Here is an 18,784-nt window from a genome sequence, read left to right as displayed (position 1 = left end):
TTATTTTAAAATAGTAATAGATCATCCTAACGTTCACGGCAATCTGTAAAGTCTGGCAGCGTTGCAGGTAGCCTTCCGCGGACGAACAACGGCAGCGTCAACAGCCGAATTCACCTGAAAATCACCCCGAAGTGCATGGCCCAAACGCGTGACGTCACGAGCAAAATTTTTTGGAGCGCTTTGTCCTTTTGTAGAGGTGTTATTGGTGATAATCGTCAATTACCCCCAGTAAGGGATATGTATATTTTTTGCCCAGTAAAAACAAATCCGTATAAAGAATTATGCGGAACGTATCTGTGGGATCATTTTAAATATTTTGAACTTTCAGAAATAATGAGACAGAGTGAAGATAAGTCTTTTGCAGTTGCCCTTAATAATATGGCGTTTGGTAAAATGACCGACGAAGATGTGCAATTGATTATTGATTTATTATTTGTCCAGGGAAGTCGACAATATTGACTAAATTCCTGAAGACACTATGCATTTATTTTCCACCAATGCAGAAGTAAAGGCTTTCAATGAAATGAAACTGTCTACATTTAAAACCGAGCGAGCCGTAAGTCAAGCCAGAGACGTAATCAAAGGGAGTTGCTCAGAACGACTAAAACATTTATTTCTGGAACACGCAACAAGCTTAAAAAAGGGGGAGAGTTTTGGCCTAATGTTAAATTTAATATTGCAGGTAGATGCCAAATATATGATTTCAATGAATGTGGACACCAGTGATGGAATATTCAATGGTGCAACAGGCATCCTACGTCAAATAGACTATAACCGAAATAAAATTCCATTCAGAGTGTGGATGGAGTTCTTCGATTCCAAGTCAGGCCAGGAATGCCGCAAGAGAAACGAATCCCTTAAGAAGTCTATGGGTGTGTTATACACTTGGACGCCCATAGAAAAAGCTGCAAGAGCTATTAAAGTTCAAAAAGGCAGCAATGTTCACGTTGAGCGTCTTCAGTTTCCTCTTGTAATCAGTGAAGGAATTACAATCCACAAGAGTCAAGGTGCCACCTACAAGCAAGTGGCTGTTCACGTTGGAAATCGCATGACGAGAACCAGTACCTATGTTGCGTGCAGTCGGGCTACAAAGCTTAGTGGCCTCTACATCATTGGTAACTTTAAGGCCCCCAAACCGGTAACCGAAAAGGATGTCGCTTATAAAGAACTGGTAAATATGCAAGAAAACAAACTTATAATATCCAGGTATGACACTCAGTATCTTAATGATTGTAATGTCAAATACATTATTGCTTATCAAAATGTGCAAAGTCTACCAAAAAAATTTAATTTTATAAAAAATAATCCCATTTTTAAAGACGCACATTTCCTAATTTTTGTTGAAACCTGGTTACTTAAAAAGAAACAATATTTAAAAATAAATGATTTTGAAGTGTTTGCCAACCTGAATAACGATCAAACTGTAAGTAAACCCTTTGGCATAATTTGTTTCAAGAAAAAAAAATGTATCAGCAAAAATAAAGTCAGTGAAAAAATACACCAAAGATTTCTGTGGTACAGTGTTTCAAGCAATCACATTTTACTTGAATGAAATTTATGTCATAGCTTATTTAGTAGTCGTCGAGATGCGAGACGGTTAAAGGTTGGGACACACATATCCGGACCGTGCCAGGACCGAGACACGGCCGGGTGTCGGACGTCACCCGCTTCTAAATTAAAACAATTAAAATATATGGAAATGTTCACACATGATCGTGACGTATCCGGGTCACGTCGCCGATTCGTGTGCGGACCGGGCGGAATATCGTTAGTTTAATTTTTGACGTCCGGTGTATCGGAACGGAGCTCGAGTGCATTAATTTAAAGCTGTGTTTAATATGGACATAGAGAGGTTAATAGAAGAAGTACGAAAATTTCCTGTACTTTACGATCAAAAACATGGGAAATATAGGAATACTGAATATAAGGAACGAGTTTGGAAACAAATTGCAACAGACTTGCAAGTTAAAGGTAGGTAAACAAATTGCTTTTGAGATGACAAAAATATACAGGATGTTTCTTAATAATATGCTAATATTTAAGGGGGTAATTCTTGAAAACATTGGTTGGTGTATGGCGTTTATGTATGAAAGAGCATTTCTTGACCAAATACATTTTTCGAAAGCATGTTAAATATTATTAAAAAATATAGCCAATTCACTTTTATTATATAAGTAGGTAGATATCCTAGTTTTACTTAATACTACTTAATTTTTAATTTTACAAAAAAAAACAAAGTACGGTTGTGTAATTAAAGTCTCAACGCTACCTCCTCTTGCCATTCTACACTCCCTTCTGGTGAATTCAAAAAGGTTTTCAGTTGCTCTCGCACATCAAATGCAGCATCTGTAGATCTACCACGAAGCCGAGGTAGGTTTTGAAGATTTGAATATCTGTCAGATTTTCTATCTGCTTCACTTTCGTTCAACACCTGTTCAGAAACCTTATAACCTTCGATTTTTCGAATAAAGTTGTACAAAATACATGCAGTCATAACGATGTTTGTTAGATTTCCAGGATCTCCTTGGAGGGTTCTATTAAATATTCTAAATTTCTGTTGCAGGATACCAAAAGCATTTTCCGATATTCTTTTTGCCCGACTCAAACGATAATTAAAAATAGCTTTGTCATTTGTCAAGCCCCTTCCTGGATAAGGTCTCATTAAATATCTTTTCAGAGGAAAAGCTTCATCGCCAACAATTACCATTGGAAGTTCAATATTAGTGTTAGGTAATGCTTTAATTTTTGGTACATTAAGTTTGTTATTTTCTAATGACTTTCCAAGATTTGAGTTTGCCAAAATACCTCCATCTGAGTTTTTCCCATATGCTCCCAGATCTACTGCAATAAAGTTGTAGCACGGATCAACAAGGGCCAGCAGCACAATAGAATATGTCTTCTTGTAATTCCAATAAAGACTTCCTGAGTTTTTTGGAGCTTGTATTACAACATGCTTCCCATCTGCCCCGATGCAATTTGGAAACTGCCATTTTCTCCAAAATTCTTGCGCTATAGCATTCCATTCATTTTCTTTCGGTACAGGCATAACCTCATCTAACAAAACATTGATTATTGCTTTAGAGGTGTCATGGATAATGGATGCAACTGTTGATTTTCCCAGCCTGTAGCTAAAGGAAATGGTTTTGAAAGAATCTCCTGTAGCAAGGAATCTGAAACAGAAAAACGAGGTTAACCTTAAATTAGGAAATCTAGAATTAGTAACGATAACAATGTTTCACAATCTTTGACATTCAACATTTTGTGATTTTCAGTAGGTAATATTTTTTATATTTTGTTGCAGGTGGAGTCGAGGAATGCAAGAAAAAGTGGACATCAGTTCGTGATCAGCTACGGAAGACTTTGCAGAAAAGGAAAACCAGCTCAGGACAAGCTGCTGTGCGTCAGCACAAATATAAGTACGAAGACCTCTTAATGTTCTTGCTACCCCACATTGCAGAACGAGAGACAATTTCCAATGTTCTATATAATCCCGAAGGAGAGGAGGGTGAACATGAATCTACTTTAGAAGAATCTCAAGACGAGGATTCTAATATTCAAGATTTTGCGCAAAAAAATAGTGGAAATGAGGAACCTATAACTGAAAATCAGGACAGTGAAACACAAAGTGGAATAACTGCTCAGTCTTCGCAAATGCCCCCGGCAGGGTCCTCCCTCTCTTCCAATAATAAAAACAAATTTGTAAGGCCGCCGTTAAAACGAAAATTTCAGCATGAGCGCCATCTACAACAATCACCGTCAAGCCAGCTCATGACTTATATTTTAGCAGAAAAAGAAGCTGAAAAAGTAGCTAATAAACGTTCAAGAGAGAGGGAAGAGCAACATCCGGTTGATGCTTTTTTAGCGGGTATAGCACCAGCCCTTAAATCGCTGCATCCGATACTTTTTAATCAGGCGAAAGGAAGCATTTTTTCAATTGTACAAGAGTTTGAATTAAAGCAACTCACAAATAATAGTTCTCCCTCAGAATCAGTATATTCCTCCGATTTCGCCAGCATCTTCGTCGCTAACTGTTCCAACGCCAGAACCTTCACCTGTACAATCATTGTCTAGTCCTACATACTTTGAATTTTAGGCAAAATGCGGAAAAATATGTCACCACTACTAACGAGCCTTTTTTAAAAGTTTTTTGCTATAATAATATAATTTGTTTATTAAATATGCCCGTCTTTTAATTAACTAGCAATATGAAAAACAAATACATACCCTTAAATTAATTTTACTTACCTTAAAAATACAGCCAGGCGTTGTGTGGGAGAAATTGATGGTCTCCAAAAAGTATCATTTTTTTTCAATTCTGCTTCAAGTTTGTTTAGTAGTTGATGGAATGTAAACTGTGTCATCCTGAAATACTCGTAAAATTTTGTCTCATCATCTTGTCTTCCATGCACTGTGAACCCATATATTTCTGTTACTTGGATTTCTCATTCTTGTTTCATTCTCTTCCTCCTCTAAAGCAAGGGCTATCATGCCCAAGTCACTATTTCGAAAACTACTAAACATTTTAACTATTAAAAAAAAAAATAAGACGACAGATATTTCAATGTCACAGCAATGGAAACGAACGGAACACTGGCGAGACCCGGAAGAGTGTGGCTTGAAGACAAACGTACCGAGGGACGAGCGCCACCCGGCCGTGTCTCGGTCCTGGCACGGTCCGGATATGTGTGTCCCAACCTTAACTCGTATGATAGATAGGCGGTCTACCGTTTGTTGCGTGTTTACAATAAATTAAGTAAACATATAAGTGTACCGAGGTGTGACCGTATTTTAAATTTTTGTTGAATAAAATGTTTGTTTTGGAAAAAAAAATTGTGAAAAATTACCGGTGGGGCTATGGTCTTCGATGGAGATCCCTCAGGTTTTTGCGTAAAATGCAAACAACAGTTTGAGGATATAAAAAATATTATCCAATGTACGGGGTGTAAAAAAGTACTACCATGGGAAGTGTGGAAATGTAGATATGCGCGGCTTTCACATGAAAAAGGCCACTTGGAAATGTGAAGTAGGGTCAAGTGAGGGAAGTAGCAAAAGTGAGCGTACAAGAAAAGGAAGCCGTGTTGACGATATTTTGGATCAGGATTTTGCCAGTGAAATCAGCAATACCTTGCAGTTTTTGGTGGCAAAGACCAAGGAGCTTACCGAAAAAGTAGACATGTTACTTAGGGATGAAATTACATCATTAAAGGGGATCAAAGTACCAACACCTGTTTTAACTAATGGGAAGCCAGGTACATCGTATGCCAGTGCCTTAAAAAACAGCAAGGTTTTGGTTGTAAAACAAAAAGAGGCAGAAAAAAATGTAAATCAAGTGACGGAGGACATTAGAAGCAAGGTGAACCCAACGGATATAGGGGCGGGATTGTCATTAGGAAAAGCCACCAAAAACGGTGCAATTATAGTCAATTGTGGTAACGAAAAGGACCTTACCAGTATTAGGACTGAAATACAGCAGAAAATGGGCGACAAGTACACTGTAGATGTGCCAAAAAATCTGGAAAGGCGAATTAAAGTGATCGGAATAAATGAAAGTGAACATTCTTTAGGCGATGAAGAAATAGTGTCCAAAATCGAAAAGCAGAATAATATTGTAACGAAATTCGGGAACACACTTTTATTGTCAACGTCAAAAACACTAACCTAACTCGCTTTGACTGTCGTTTAATTGTTTCCAAGGTAAAAACTGACTAAACAATTAAAACTGAATGATTTGTCACGAAGCGCGTCCTTTTTAAAACCCGATGGAACAGTTTCGAAATATTTAGAATTATCTTCATTGTTTTTGCCCAAAGAGACCAATAATTTTAGGAGAATACTGACAGTCAAAGCAAGCAAGTATACAAATTCTAGAAAATTAGAACTACAGGGATTTACAATAATATAACCTAAATAACCTAAATTGGGGCCAAAATGGGGCTCTCAAACAAGATGAACTACCTAAAAACTAAACACTATAGATGAAAATAATAAACCAAACGTAAGTAGAACCCTAAAGAAACCCTACGAATCAACTTTAACTACACAATACTAATAAAATTGTACAAAAACTAGCAGAATAATTAACGTATTTACATTTTCATAATACTGCTCCCCTCTCAAGTTTGATCGTCCCGATCAAACATGGGACCACCTGAGTCATGATAGGGCGCTAGCCGGACGATGTTTACAATTTTCATCTTCGCTGTCGGATGTCGCTGGATACGGTACACCACGTCGTTGATTCTGGTGACCACATTGAATGGACCTTCCCAATCCTTCTGGAGCTTTGGTGACTTGCCCTTCGTCCTCCGTGGATTGTATAACCAGACTTTATCCCCAGGATTAAAACCGGTAGAATTTGCCTTTATGTCATAACGTGATTTCATTCTGTTACTTTCTAGATGAAGTTTATCCCGTGCTTGTTCGTGAACAATTTGTAAACGCTCTTGTAAATGGTCGACGTACTCCTCCAGGGTTTCAGACTTATGGGGTCTTCCAGTAATAATGTCCAAAGGTAAACGAAGTTCATCACCGTAGACAACTTTTGCCGGGCTTTTTCCAGTTGACTTGTGGATAGAAGAACGATATGCCAATAGGAATGGTTGTTTACAGGTATCCCAGTCGGTTTGCTTAGAGTTTACTACCATCCTTAAATAGGTTTCAAATGTGCGGTTAAATCTTTCAACCATTCCATCAGACTGAGGGTGTAGTGGGGTTGTACGGGTCTTATTGATTCCCAGCAACTGGCATACTTGTTGGAATATTTGTCACTCAAAGTTCCTTCCTTGGTCTGAATGTATCTCTCTGGGTACACCAAATCGACAAATCCAGTTCTGGAACAGCACTTCAGCTACTGTCGTTGCTTCTTGGTTTGGAATCGGATAAACCTCGGGCCACTTACTAAAGTAATCCATAGCAACAAGAGCATATCGGTTTCCGGAGCTACTAGTAGGAAAGGGTCCTGCTACGTCTATGGCAATTCGTTCAAAAGGTGCACCAACAAGATACTGCATCATCTTTCCTCTTATCCGGGTTTTTGGGCCCTTGCTTGACGAACACTGCTCACACTGTCGGCACCAGCGTTCAACATCTTGATGACTGTTCAGCCAGTAAAACCGTTCTCTCACTTTTGCCAAGGTCTTACTAACTCCAAAATGTCCTCCGCCGACACCGCCATGAACAGCTTCAAGGACTTCCGGAATACGTTTTCGAGGAAGGACTGTCAGATATGTCTTTTCTTTTCCATCTACGCTCTCCCAGACTCTTTTTAATAATCCATCTTTTATAACCAATGAATTCCATTGAGACCAATAAGCTTTAAGTTCTGGAGATTTGTCAGAAATGTCTTTCCATTCTGGTTTTGAAATTTCTCGAGATTTCAGTTCGTAAATAAGACCAAATACTGGGTCATCACACTGATCTTGGATTAAACTAGCTACATCCCACTCTTTAGAACTGTGAAGGCCAATACGATTACAAGTAAATATCTCTGGATGCTGTTTTGATTCCTTTTTAAAACAATGTTGACATGTTTCAATACAGGGTCTTCTAGATAAAGCATCGGCATTTTGGTGATATGCGCCTTTCCTATGTTCTATTGTAAAGTCATACTCTTGTAATCGTTGAAGCCACCTTGCTATTTGTCCTTCGGGGTTTTTAAACTGAAACAGCCATTTCAACGAAGCATGGTCGGTTCTAAGAATAAATCGTTGACCATACAAATATTTATGGAAATGTTCAATAGCTTTTACTGCTGACAATAGCTCTCGTCTAGTGACACAATAGTTTCTTTCTGGTTTTGATAATGTTTTACTGAAATAAGCTATCACTTGCTCACCATCTTCATATTTTTGTGATAGAACGGCCCCAATTCCAACATTACTCGCATCGGTATCCAAAATAAAAGTTTGTCCAGGAATCGGATATGTTAAAATTGGAGATGTGCATAGTGCTCTCTTTAACTGTTGAAATGCTTCTTCACAGTCTGTTGACCAACTAAATACCACTTTGTCCTCCGTGAGCTTATGTAGAGGCTTTGCAAGATTAGCGAAATTTCTTACAAATCTTCTGTAATAGGTACAAAGGCCCAGAAAGCTTCTTAACTGGTGTTTGTCAGTGTTTATCAGTCTTGACACCTTTTTCTGATATTACATGGCCAAGGTATCGAACTTCTTTTTGAAATAAGCAACATTTTTTAGGACTTAGCTTCAGGTTGGCCTCTCGCAGTTTAACAAATACCTTTTGAATATTCTTCAAATGATCTTCAAATGTTTTCCCCAGTATGATAACGTCATCCAGATAAACTAAACATGATTCCCAAGTCATTCCACGTAAAACTGTGTCCATAAGTCTCTCAAAGGTAGCTGGAGCATTGCAGAGTCCAAAGGGCATTACTGTAAACTGCCAAAGTCCTGTTCCAGTCGAGAATGCGGTCTTTTCCTTATCTTCTGGGTGCATCTTTACCTGCCAGTATCCACTCTTTAGATCGAGTGTTGAGAACCATTGTGAACCTGATAGCGTGTCCAGGGTGTCGTCAATTCTTGGTAGGGGATAACTGTCTTTCTTGGTAATATCATTCAGTCGCCGATAGTCTACACAAAATCTAGTGGATCCATCCTTTTTCTTCACTAGCACAACTGGAGATGTCCAAGGACTCTGAGAAGGCTCTATCACTCCTTGTGTCCTCATTTCTTGAAGCATTGAGGAAACTTCTCCTTGTTTAGCTATCGGAATTCTTCGAGGTGCTTGTTTAATCGGAGTATTGTCTCCAGTGTTAATTCGATGCTGCACCAAATCAGTTCTTCCCAGGTCTTTATCGTGCAAGGAAAACACATCTTGATTTTCTTCAAGAAGACGTTGCAATTTACTACACTGGTCCATGGTTAAATTGGCAGAAGATTCTTCAAATAGGTTTTGTAAACATACAGGAAAAGGTCTGTTTAAATAACGACTTCTATCAGCATTTTTCATGACTGCCACTACTTCAGAGCATACGCCAATGTTCTCTCCTTGTTTCAGGTGTTGATCATATCCTTTTAAATTTACCATTCGAACCAAAATAGTAGATTTCTTCTGCGTAGTTAACGTCTTGGCTGGAAAAATTCCTTGACCATATAGTTTGCATTTTTCCATGGGCTCAATCAAAACAGTTTCTCCCTCTTTTCCTCCAGTTGTAGCATAAACCACCACCTCTGAATTTCCTGGTATAGTAACATCCTTGAATAACTTAACGACTCTGGTATTTACTTTATCTTCATATAGGTGGTGCATAAAAATCTCTTCATTTCTCGTCGTCAATATCCGGTTATATACATCCATTTTAAACTGCTGAGCATTCATAACATCTAATCCTAATATGACATCATCCATGATTTCTGCCACTAGTACTGGCTGTTGGAATGTTGTTAAGCCAATGGTGACTGTAGCTTCGTGCAATCCAAGAATCGGGATCCTTTTTCCATTTGCAGACTCCAGAATTAAATTGGGTGGTGCTGAGAGCCTACAGTGTGCTACGATGTTCGGCTTCACGATAGTATGACTTGATCCTGTATCCACTACCATCTCACATTCACGGCCGCATATTTTTCCCGGTATTACCAAGCTCTCTCCAGGATGTGGCAGCCGGTTTAGTCTTATACGTGGGGCTTGGTAGCACCCAGCCAGCTTGCGCCCCATAAAGCTGACTAGTTGGAAGTTTTCCTGGTTCCTTGGATCTCTTAAAGGCTTGGGGCATTGACGTTTAAGGTGCCCCTCCTCATTGCAATTCCAGCATTGCAATGGTCTTTTAGGTTTCCTCGCTAATAATAATTCAAGCTTCTTTAGGCGGTCTTCGAGATCACTTTCCGAAGTTCTGATTTGTCTTATTCGTGTCTGCCTTCTAGTTGCTTGAAAAGCTGCCTCATACTCTAGTCCATGGGCCAAAGCTTCTGATATACTTTTATGATGAGCCATCCTTAGAGCGTGGTTAGTATCTGGATCTCGAACTCCGTCAATAAAACAATTTATAGAAATTTGTTCTCGGAACTCTGTTGGGGCTGAAGGGTAAGCCAGATTTACTAATCGAGCAACATCGGCCTCAAACTGTTGGAGTCCTTCCTCGGGTTGTTGTCTTCTAGATTTCAATTGAGCCTGGTACACTTGTTGTAGATGGGCTTCACCGTATCTCATCTCTAAGGTACGCACCAGTACGTCGAAATTGAGCTGATCCTCAGATGGCACCATTCTTAATATTTCTGTAGCTTCTCCTCTAAGGCTTAGCTTAAGATTGATTGCCTTTTCTTCGTTATCCCAGCGATTTCCCCTAGCAGCGGCCTCAAATTGATTCAAATAGGTACTCCAAGCTTCTTTGCCGTCGAATTTTGGTGGCTTTACTTTCATCATTGTTTGCATTCCAGGATCGGGATGAAGAGGAGTCCGTTTTACTTTCATCTCTAGTTCTTGGATCTTTTTTTGTACTTGCCCCAATTCTTCTTCTACTGTTGCTTCAAAGTTAGTCATTAATTGTTTCTGATTCTTCTCCAGATCTTCTTTAAGTTGTAAAACTTGTTCCTCTTGTTTTCTGTCTCGTTCCTCCTGCTCCTTTTTAAGATTATTTTTTAAATTAAGTAAGTCATCTTTCATGGTTCGAATCAGGTCTTCATTTTCTTTCTTTAGGTCATCTTTCATGGTCCTTATCAGGTCTTCATTTTCCTTCTTCAGGTCAGATTTAATTGTCTTTAGTAAATCTTCCTGTTTCTTGTCTCGCTCTTCTTGTTTGCGGTCTCGTTCTTCTTGTTCTTCCTTCAGTTTACGGTCTCGTTCTTCTTGTTTGCGGTCTCGTTCTTCTTGTTCTTCCTTCTGTTTACGGTCTCGTTGTTCTTGTTCTTCCTTCTGTTTACGGTCTCGTTCTTCTTGTTTGCGGTCTCGTTCTTCTTGTTCTTCCTTCTGTTTACGGTCTCGTTCTTCTTGTTCTACTTTTTGCCCGTCAAACTTCCTTAATAGCAGCTCCATCAATTTCTCGGTCTCCATCTTGGCCTGACTTCTTGTTAAAGGCATCCACTAAAATGAGCTTCCAAATATCCTTTACTTCTGACACCAATTGTAACGAAATTCGGGAACACACTTTTATTGTCAACGTCAAAAACACTAACCTAACTCGCTTTGACTGTCGTTTTAATTGTTTAGTCAGTTTTTACCTTGGAAACAATTAAACGACAGTCAAAGCGAGTTAGGTTAGTGTTTTTGACGTTGACAATAAAAGTGTGTTCCCGAATTTCGTTACAATATCCAGAGGCGTCCTGATACAAAAATTAAAGTACTACGAAGAACAACAGTGGTAAATAAAAAGTTTAACTTAATCCTGGAAGTTGACCCAATTAACTATGGACTTTTCATTGAAAGGGAAAAAAATGAATATTGGATGGAATCGTTGCGTGGTATTTAATGTCTACAATATTAAGAGGTGTTTTAAGTGCTGTCGATATGGACATATGGCCAAAGAGTGTCAACAAAGTAAAGTATGTGGTAAATGCAGTGGCAATCATGACGTAAAAGAATGTAACGCTGAAAGGGTTAAGTGCGTAAATTGTGTCTTATCAAACCAGAAATTTGGCCTTAATTTGGATGTTGGTCACGTGACATGGGATGTAGCTAAATGTGAGTCATATAAGAGCATCGAAGAAATCCAGAGCAGAAGGTATATAAAATAGCAGTTAGACCTAAATATAGCTTTAAATTCTAATATAGTCTATTTTAACTGTCAAGGCTATCCTAACAACAAAGATGGTATTACCTTATTACTGAATGATTGGAGACCTAAAATTCTTTTATTAAGTGAAACTCATGTGTCAGAAGAAGTAGAACCTTGTGAACTTAAGATAGAGGGGTACAAAATAGAGCAATGTACCACAGATAATAATAGCACTGGCGGAGTATTGGCGCTTGTAAGGAGTGATATTAAATACAGAGTTAAAACTGCACAATGCATTAACAATTATGTGTGGTTGTTGTCTTTGGAGATTTCTTCAGGCAGTAATAAACTGTTATGTGGTGTTGTATATCACCCACCGCAAAAAAATGACGTAGATTTCATTAAATTTTTTAATGAATACCTGGACCGGATTAGCGAATTTAATGGGACAATTATTATCACAGGTGACTTTAACTTTTTGATTTGCTTAAGTACTCCTATTATGCAAAAAAAATAAAAAACGACATATATTCCTACGGTTTTACACAAATTGTTAAAACACCCACCAGGATCACAAATAGAAGCCAGACACTAATTGACTACATCATCACAAATGACAAACATCTTCAGGATAAGGTACAGGGTGACCCAATAAGACTGTTCCTCGGCCATATCTCGGGAACTGTTCGTAAAAAAAAATTAAAAAAAAAAATTATTAGGTAAATCGGTCATGAAAAATCGTTGGAAAATATTTTCAAGTTCTAAAAATTACCACCAGAGAGCGTAATTGCCATCTTAAATTTTAAAATTGCATTTTTCTTTAAATTTCGCATAACAACCAAATTTTTTTTTTACATTTTTAAAGAGAACCAGGTTATCTATGATTTTCGTAAAATAAAAAAATCAGCCATTTCAAAAACAAAGATGGTGGAGCGCGTTCAGTTGTTTTTGCAATAACTTGCTTTAACTTCTTAACGGTTTGACAGATTTTAACAAATTTGGTATCGTTGAAAAGAGCATTCCTTGGGCAATAAGAATCAACCAAAATATAGTTGATTTAGTTGAATCCTTTTCCGCCTGGGGGCTAGCTTTGACACCATCACCCAAAATCCTAAAAAAATCAAAAAAATCAAATGGAATGATATGACTTTTTCTTTATGAAAAAGTAGCCAAATAACATCCAAAGAGGCCAGTGAAAACCGTTTGTCAAAATGTCTTTCCTAACCGCAAATATTGGGAAAATATTGCTTATTAGATTCTGTTTATAATTGCACACGTATTAAAACTTAATAAATATTTCTAGGTCTCCCGATTTAACCTGCCTTGATCTCTGGGGAAGGATTAAGGATATAGTCTATGCAACAAGGCCAACTTCCCGCGAGGATATGATTGCAAGAATTAGGAATGCCATCTTAAATATCCCAATAGCTGAAATTGAAACTGCTGTTTCTTCAACTCATCAGCGTCTTCAGATGTGCGTCCAAAATGACGGAGGCCATTTTGAACACCTGGGTCGCCATTAGATCACTTTCTTGTTCCTTTCATGTTTCATTTGTTTCATTTTCCAAGGCCTACCTATAATATTAAAGTGACTTATTACGTTCGGGATGCGTTTTTTTTTCCTTATTTTCCCAATATTTGCGGTTAGGAAAGACATTTTGACAAACGGTTTTCACTGGCCTCTTTGGATGTTATTTGGCTACTTTTTCATAAAGAAAAAGTCATATCATTCCATTTGATTTTTTTGATTTTTTTAGGATTTTGGGTGATGGAGTCAAAGCTAGCCCCCAGGCGGAAAAGGATTCAACTAAATCAACTATATTTTGGTTGATTTTTATTGCCCAAGGAATGCTCTTTTCAACGATACCAAATTTGTTAAAATCGGTCAAACCGTTAAGAAGTTAAAGCAAGTTATTGCAAAAACAACTGAACGCGCTCCACCATCTTTGTTTTTGAAATGGCTGATTTTTTTATTTTACGAAAATCATAGATAACCTGGTTCTCTTTAAAAATGTAAAAAAAAAAATTTGGTTGTTATGCGAAATTTAAAGAAAAATGCAATTTTAAAATTTAAGATGGCAATTACGCCCTCTGGTGGTAATTTTTAGAACTTGAAAATATTTTCCAACGATTTTTCATGACCGATTTACCTAATAATTTTTTTTTTAATTTTTTTTACGAACAGTTCCCGAGATATGGCCGAGGAACAGTCTTATTGGGTCACCCTGTACACTTAACTCCAAAAATTAGTGACCACTCGATTTTTACTGTAACGGATGGCCACCAAACACAGAAAAATGTTGATAACCACATACAAGAGAACCATGCGTGGTTGTGCTACATAGTGCTATTTTACAACAAGATTTATTACAAACAACTTGGAACAACAATATTTTAAAAATGTCATTAAACAAAAATATGTAGATAAGAAGTGGATTACGCACGATATTAGAGTTGTGATGTGCGAAAGGGACGTTTTATATAAAAGAGCTGTTTTTAGTAAAACCGAAGCTACTTGGAATGCATATAAAAGGAAACGAAATGACATAGTCAATAAAATCCGACAAGAGAAGGAAAAATATTTGGGAGGCCATTGACCAAAATAGAAATAACCCAAAGGAGCTTTGACTTTTTCCTACCAGGAAAAAGTCAATTGTTATCCAGCGAAATTATTTTTGATACAGAAGTAGTAACGAAAAAGCAATGAAAAAAATATAGCACAAAAATGTAACCATTATTTTGTTGACAGTGTTGACCTAATTGTTCAAAATATACCGCAGCCCAACATAACTCAGATAAACCCCGAGATTCCAATAGCTAATAATTTCTTTACAGATTTTAAAAGAATATCTATGACCAAGATGAATATAATTCTTAAAAGCCTAAAAAACGTCGGGGGTGGTGAAAGTGGAATAACTAAACAAGTTCTATCTGATGCATTTTATGTTATTGGTGACCGACTTTTGGACATTGTCAATACATCACTGAGTAGTGGTGTTTTTCCGGAGTCATGGAAAGTGTCAACTGTCATTCCAGTTCCCAAAGTGCAAAACACAAAAAAACATAGTGAATTTCGACCTATTAACACAGTTCCGATCTACGAAAAGCTACTAGAAATGTGCGTTAAAGAACAATTAGTGCAGTTTTGTGACAAAAACCAAATAATAGTGCCCAACCAATCAGGTTTTCGTGAAAATCACTTTTGCGAGTCTGCAGTTGTAAATATTTGTGATGAATTTCTTAAAGCTATAGATTCTGACAACTACGTTTTGGCTGTGTCTCTGGACTTTAAAAGAGCCTTCGAGACCATAAATAGGGATATTTTGTTAAAAAAATTAAAAAGCATATGTGTAAAACACAATGCTCTAAAATGGTTTAAATCTTATTTGTCCAACAGAGTTCAAAAAGTTAAATATAATAATTTTTTATCTGAATATCTAATAGTTAATTACGGCGTACCACAGGGAACAGTGTTGGGCCCATTACTGTTTTTGTCGTACAGGATGGCCAAATAAGCGAGGTAAGCGGCTGTATCTCAGGACCTGTACATCTGGCAACAATGGAATTTTTTTTATTATTATAAACGTGGCTGTGAGAAAATTTTGGAAAATATTTGTAAGTTCCGTATTTCACCGCAAGAGGGCGCAACTAAAAATTAAATAAAAGAAACGTCTTTTTCTACGAAAACTTAAGTATTAACTTATACTTTTGATATTATTTTTAGTAAGCCTAGATAATTTGCTATAATTTTGGTTTTAGGAATCATTGACGTACGAACGATAGTAGGGGTGGGGGAAGCTATTGAAAGTGGAATCATTAAAATCGGTGTAAATTCTAAACCACTTATTCGATTTAAGCGATTCAACATTTATTTGCAAGATAAATGTAGCCGCTTTAAAAGTCTAATCTCATCACTACCCTATAGTTCCTAATAAAACTGCCAGAGGGCGCAATTTGTAATAATTCCAGTTTTTTTCATTTTGCTCCAAAAATTCAAATCGAATGGTAGATTTTTGACATCATATTTAAAAAGTAGATAAAATTTGCAAAAATACTGTGAAAACCGCACGATGATATCTTTGCTTGTTTAAAAGTTATAGCGAATTAAAGTCTTATACGCACCGAGTCCAAACTTATATACCGCCATCTAGCGCTCGGCCTTAGAATGTCTAGTTAACGTATAGTAGGCGGCAAAAACAAAAGAAACTTTTAAAAAGGATTGTATGGAAACGTCAAATATTTATTAGACGGCCAGTTTAAATCTGTTTTCAATTTTCTTTGCTCGATTTTTTGTAAAATGCCTTTAACAAATAATGAAGCTGTGGATTTGATTGCGGTTTTCTTTGAGTGCTTTCAAAATGCAGCAATAGCTGAAAGACAGTATGCCCTTCGCTATCCAGATCGCCGCCATTATGGCAGAAGAATTTTTCCACGGTTGGTACAGCGACTACGCGATACTGGGAGTTTTAGTCGGCCTAAATTTAGAAGCCGTCGCTCTACTGGAAGAACTGAAGAAAACATTATTAATGTGTTGGCCTACGTAGAGTTTAATAGGCATATTGGAACTCGTGCGTTATATTTAGATTTGGGAATAGCTCGAACTACTGTTCAAAATATACTTAAAGACCACGGGTAATACATCTTTTTATTATAATTTTCTTCTGGAATATAGGCATTTCTTGTTATTTTCAGGCTACACCCTTTTCATATAATCCTACACCAAGCTCTAAACGAACATGATTTTGAGCGCCGAATTGATTTTTGCCAACGGATACTAGCAATGATTCGCGAAAACAGGGATTTTTTGTCACAGATTCTGTGGACCGATGAAGCCACTTTTTGTAGCGATGGGAAAGTCGACAGGCATAATATGCATTATTGGTCGGTTGAAAATCCTCGTTGGATGCGAGAAGTCCAGCACCAATGCCGCTGGAGTGTAAATGTGTGGTGTGGCATTATCGGAATGAAAATTATTGGTCCTTATTTTTTTGATGGCACATTAACCGGTAATGTTTTTTTTGCAATTTTTAACAAATTCCTTGCCTATTTTAATGGAAGATTTGACATTGGAAGTAAGACGGACCATGTATTTCCAATTGGACGGGTGCCCAGCACATTTTTCCCGTTTGGTGCGGCATCATATAAATAATTACTTTCAAGGGCGCTGGATCGGAAGGGGGAGTCTATATCCTTGGCCGGCCAGGTCACCCGACTTAACATGCCTAGACTTTTACTTATGGGGTCGTTTAAAAGATATTGTGTACCAAACTCCACAACTCCACTCTACCTACAACAAGACAGGATATGGAAAACAGAATCCGTGGTGCAATAAATGAAATATCAGCTGCTGAAATCGAAACAGCAGTTTTATCCACCCAAAGAAGGTTGGAAGCTTGTTTGGAATGTGATGGAAAGTAGTTTGAACACCTATCGAGGCATTAAATACCAAATATGTTTGGGTTTAAAATCGGTTATTTTCAGGACCATAATTTAAATATAAAAAGAAATTCGTTAATAAAATTATTCGCCTTAAGAAAGTCACATAAACTTCCAGTCATTCTGTGATACATAGGTATTATTAATTTATAATTTATCAATCATTACTTTCATAATTTATTAATTATGACAACATCATGGTATCCTAGTTGTGGTAATACTAATTAGAGATTTTTAGACGAGACACTAGATGGCGGTACGTAAGTTTAGGCTCGGTGCGTAAAAAACTTTAATTCGCTATAACTTTAAAACAAGCAAAGATATCATCGTGCGGTTTTCACAGTACTTTTGCAAATTTTATTTACTTTGTAAATAGGATGTCAAAAATATACCATTTAATTTGAATTTTTGGAGCCAAATGAAAAAAACTGGAATTATTACAAATTGTGCCCTCTGGCGGTTTTATTAGGAACTACAGGGTAGTGATGAGATCAGACTTTTAAAGCAGCTATATTTATCTTGCAAATAAATTTTGAATTGCTCAAATCGAATAAGTGGTTTAGAATTTACACCGATTTTAATGATTCCACTTTCAATAGCTTCCCCCACCCCTACTATAGTTCGTACTTCAATAATTCATAAACCAAAATTATAGCAAATTATCTAGGCTTACTAAAAATAATATCAAAAGTATAAGTTAATATTTAAGTTTTCGGAGAAAAAGGCGTTTCTTTTATTTAATTTTTAGTTGCGCCCTCTTGCGGTGAAATACGGAACTTAATACGGAATAATAACTAACTACGGAAAAAAATAATTTCCAGAATTTTCTCATGGCCACTTTTATAATAATAAAAAAAATTCCATTGTTGCCAGATGTACAGGTCCTGAGATACAGCCGCTTACCTCGCTTATTTGGCCACCCTGTACATAAATGACATAGTAAGACTAACAAAAAAATGTTCTATAGTTTTATTTGCAGACGATACCATGTTATATATTATTGGTAAAAACTTAAAACAAATTATAGCGGACATAAATAATGAACTTAAAAATCTATTTTGCTACCACTAAATCTAAATTCTGCATATTTGCAAAAAAATCTAAAACAAGTTCACTAGATGTCCAAAGCATTGCTATAACAATAAACGGTGAAAGATTGATGTACGACGAAAATATTAAGTACTTGGGAACAATTCTGGACTCAAATTTAAATTTTCATTCACACGCTGATTACATTATGAGGAAGTTTTTAAAAAAGGTCGGATTTATAAACAAAGTAGGCCAAAATTTATCACTTTATGCTAAACTTTCTTTATACAATGCCATTGCACTACCTCATATACAATTTTGTTCAACATTATTATATAATTTGCCTCAGTATAAAATCAACCAAATTGAGAAAATTCAAAATCGAGCCATGAGAACGATATTAAAATGCAACCGATACACACCTATTAAAATTATGTTAAATGTTTTAAATATGTTATCTGTTCAACAAAGGATTGCTTTTAATGTTAATTTTTTTATATTTAAATTAAAACAAGGTCTTTTGCCAAAATATTTAACTGATAAATTATCAATTTTTCGAGACGTGCATAATTATAACACAAGAAACTGTACTGATTTTATTTTAGTTAATAGATGTAATAACAACCGATTGCTAAATTCTATTCTTTGCAAAGG

The 18,784-nt window shown here is 36.7% G+C and overlaps 2 protein-coding genes across 2 annotated transcripts; one reads left to right on the top strand and one right to left on the bottom strand.

Moving 5' to 3' along the window:
- Positions 1 to 1,580: 1,580 nt before the first annotated feature.
- On the top strand, positions 1,581 to 4,179 carry LOC126749319 (transcription factor Adf-1-like). The gene is made up of 2 exons (XM_050458998.1): positions 1,581 to 1,971; positions 3,302 to 4,179. The coding sequence occupies exons 1-2, from the start codon at positions 1,839 to 1,841 to the stop codon at positions 4,069 to 4,071; spliced, it is 903 nt and encodes a 300-aa protein (XP_050314955.1). The 5' UTR covers positions 1,581 to 1,838; the 3' UTR covers positions 4,072 to 4,179.
- Positions 2,150 to 4,692, bottom strand: LOC126749316 (uncharacterized). Its single transcript, XM_050458995.1, has 2 exons — positions 4,246 to 4,692; positions 2,150 to 3,170 (listed from the first exon to the last, which is right to left on the bottom strand). Exons 1-2 carry the CDS (start codon positions 4,359 to 4,361, stop codon positions 2,252 to 2,254), a joined length of 1,035 nt encoding a protein of 344 aa, XP_050314952.1. The 5' UTR covers positions 4,362 to 4,692; the 3' UTR covers positions 2,150 to 2,251.
- Positions 4,693 to 18,784: the final 14,092 nt, after the last annotated feature.

The sequence above is a fragment of the Anthonomus grandis genome, chromosome 24 (genome assembly GCF_022605725.1).
Source record: "Anthonomus grandis grandis chromosome 24, icAntGran1.3, whole genome shotgun sequence".
Classification (NCBI taxonomy): Eukaryota; Metazoa; Arthropoda; class Insecta; order Coleoptera; family Curculionidae; genus Anthonomus; species Anthonomus grandis.
The sequence above is the reverse complement of the archived record's forward strand: the minus strand, read 5'-3'. Positions and strand labels throughout refer to the sequence as shown.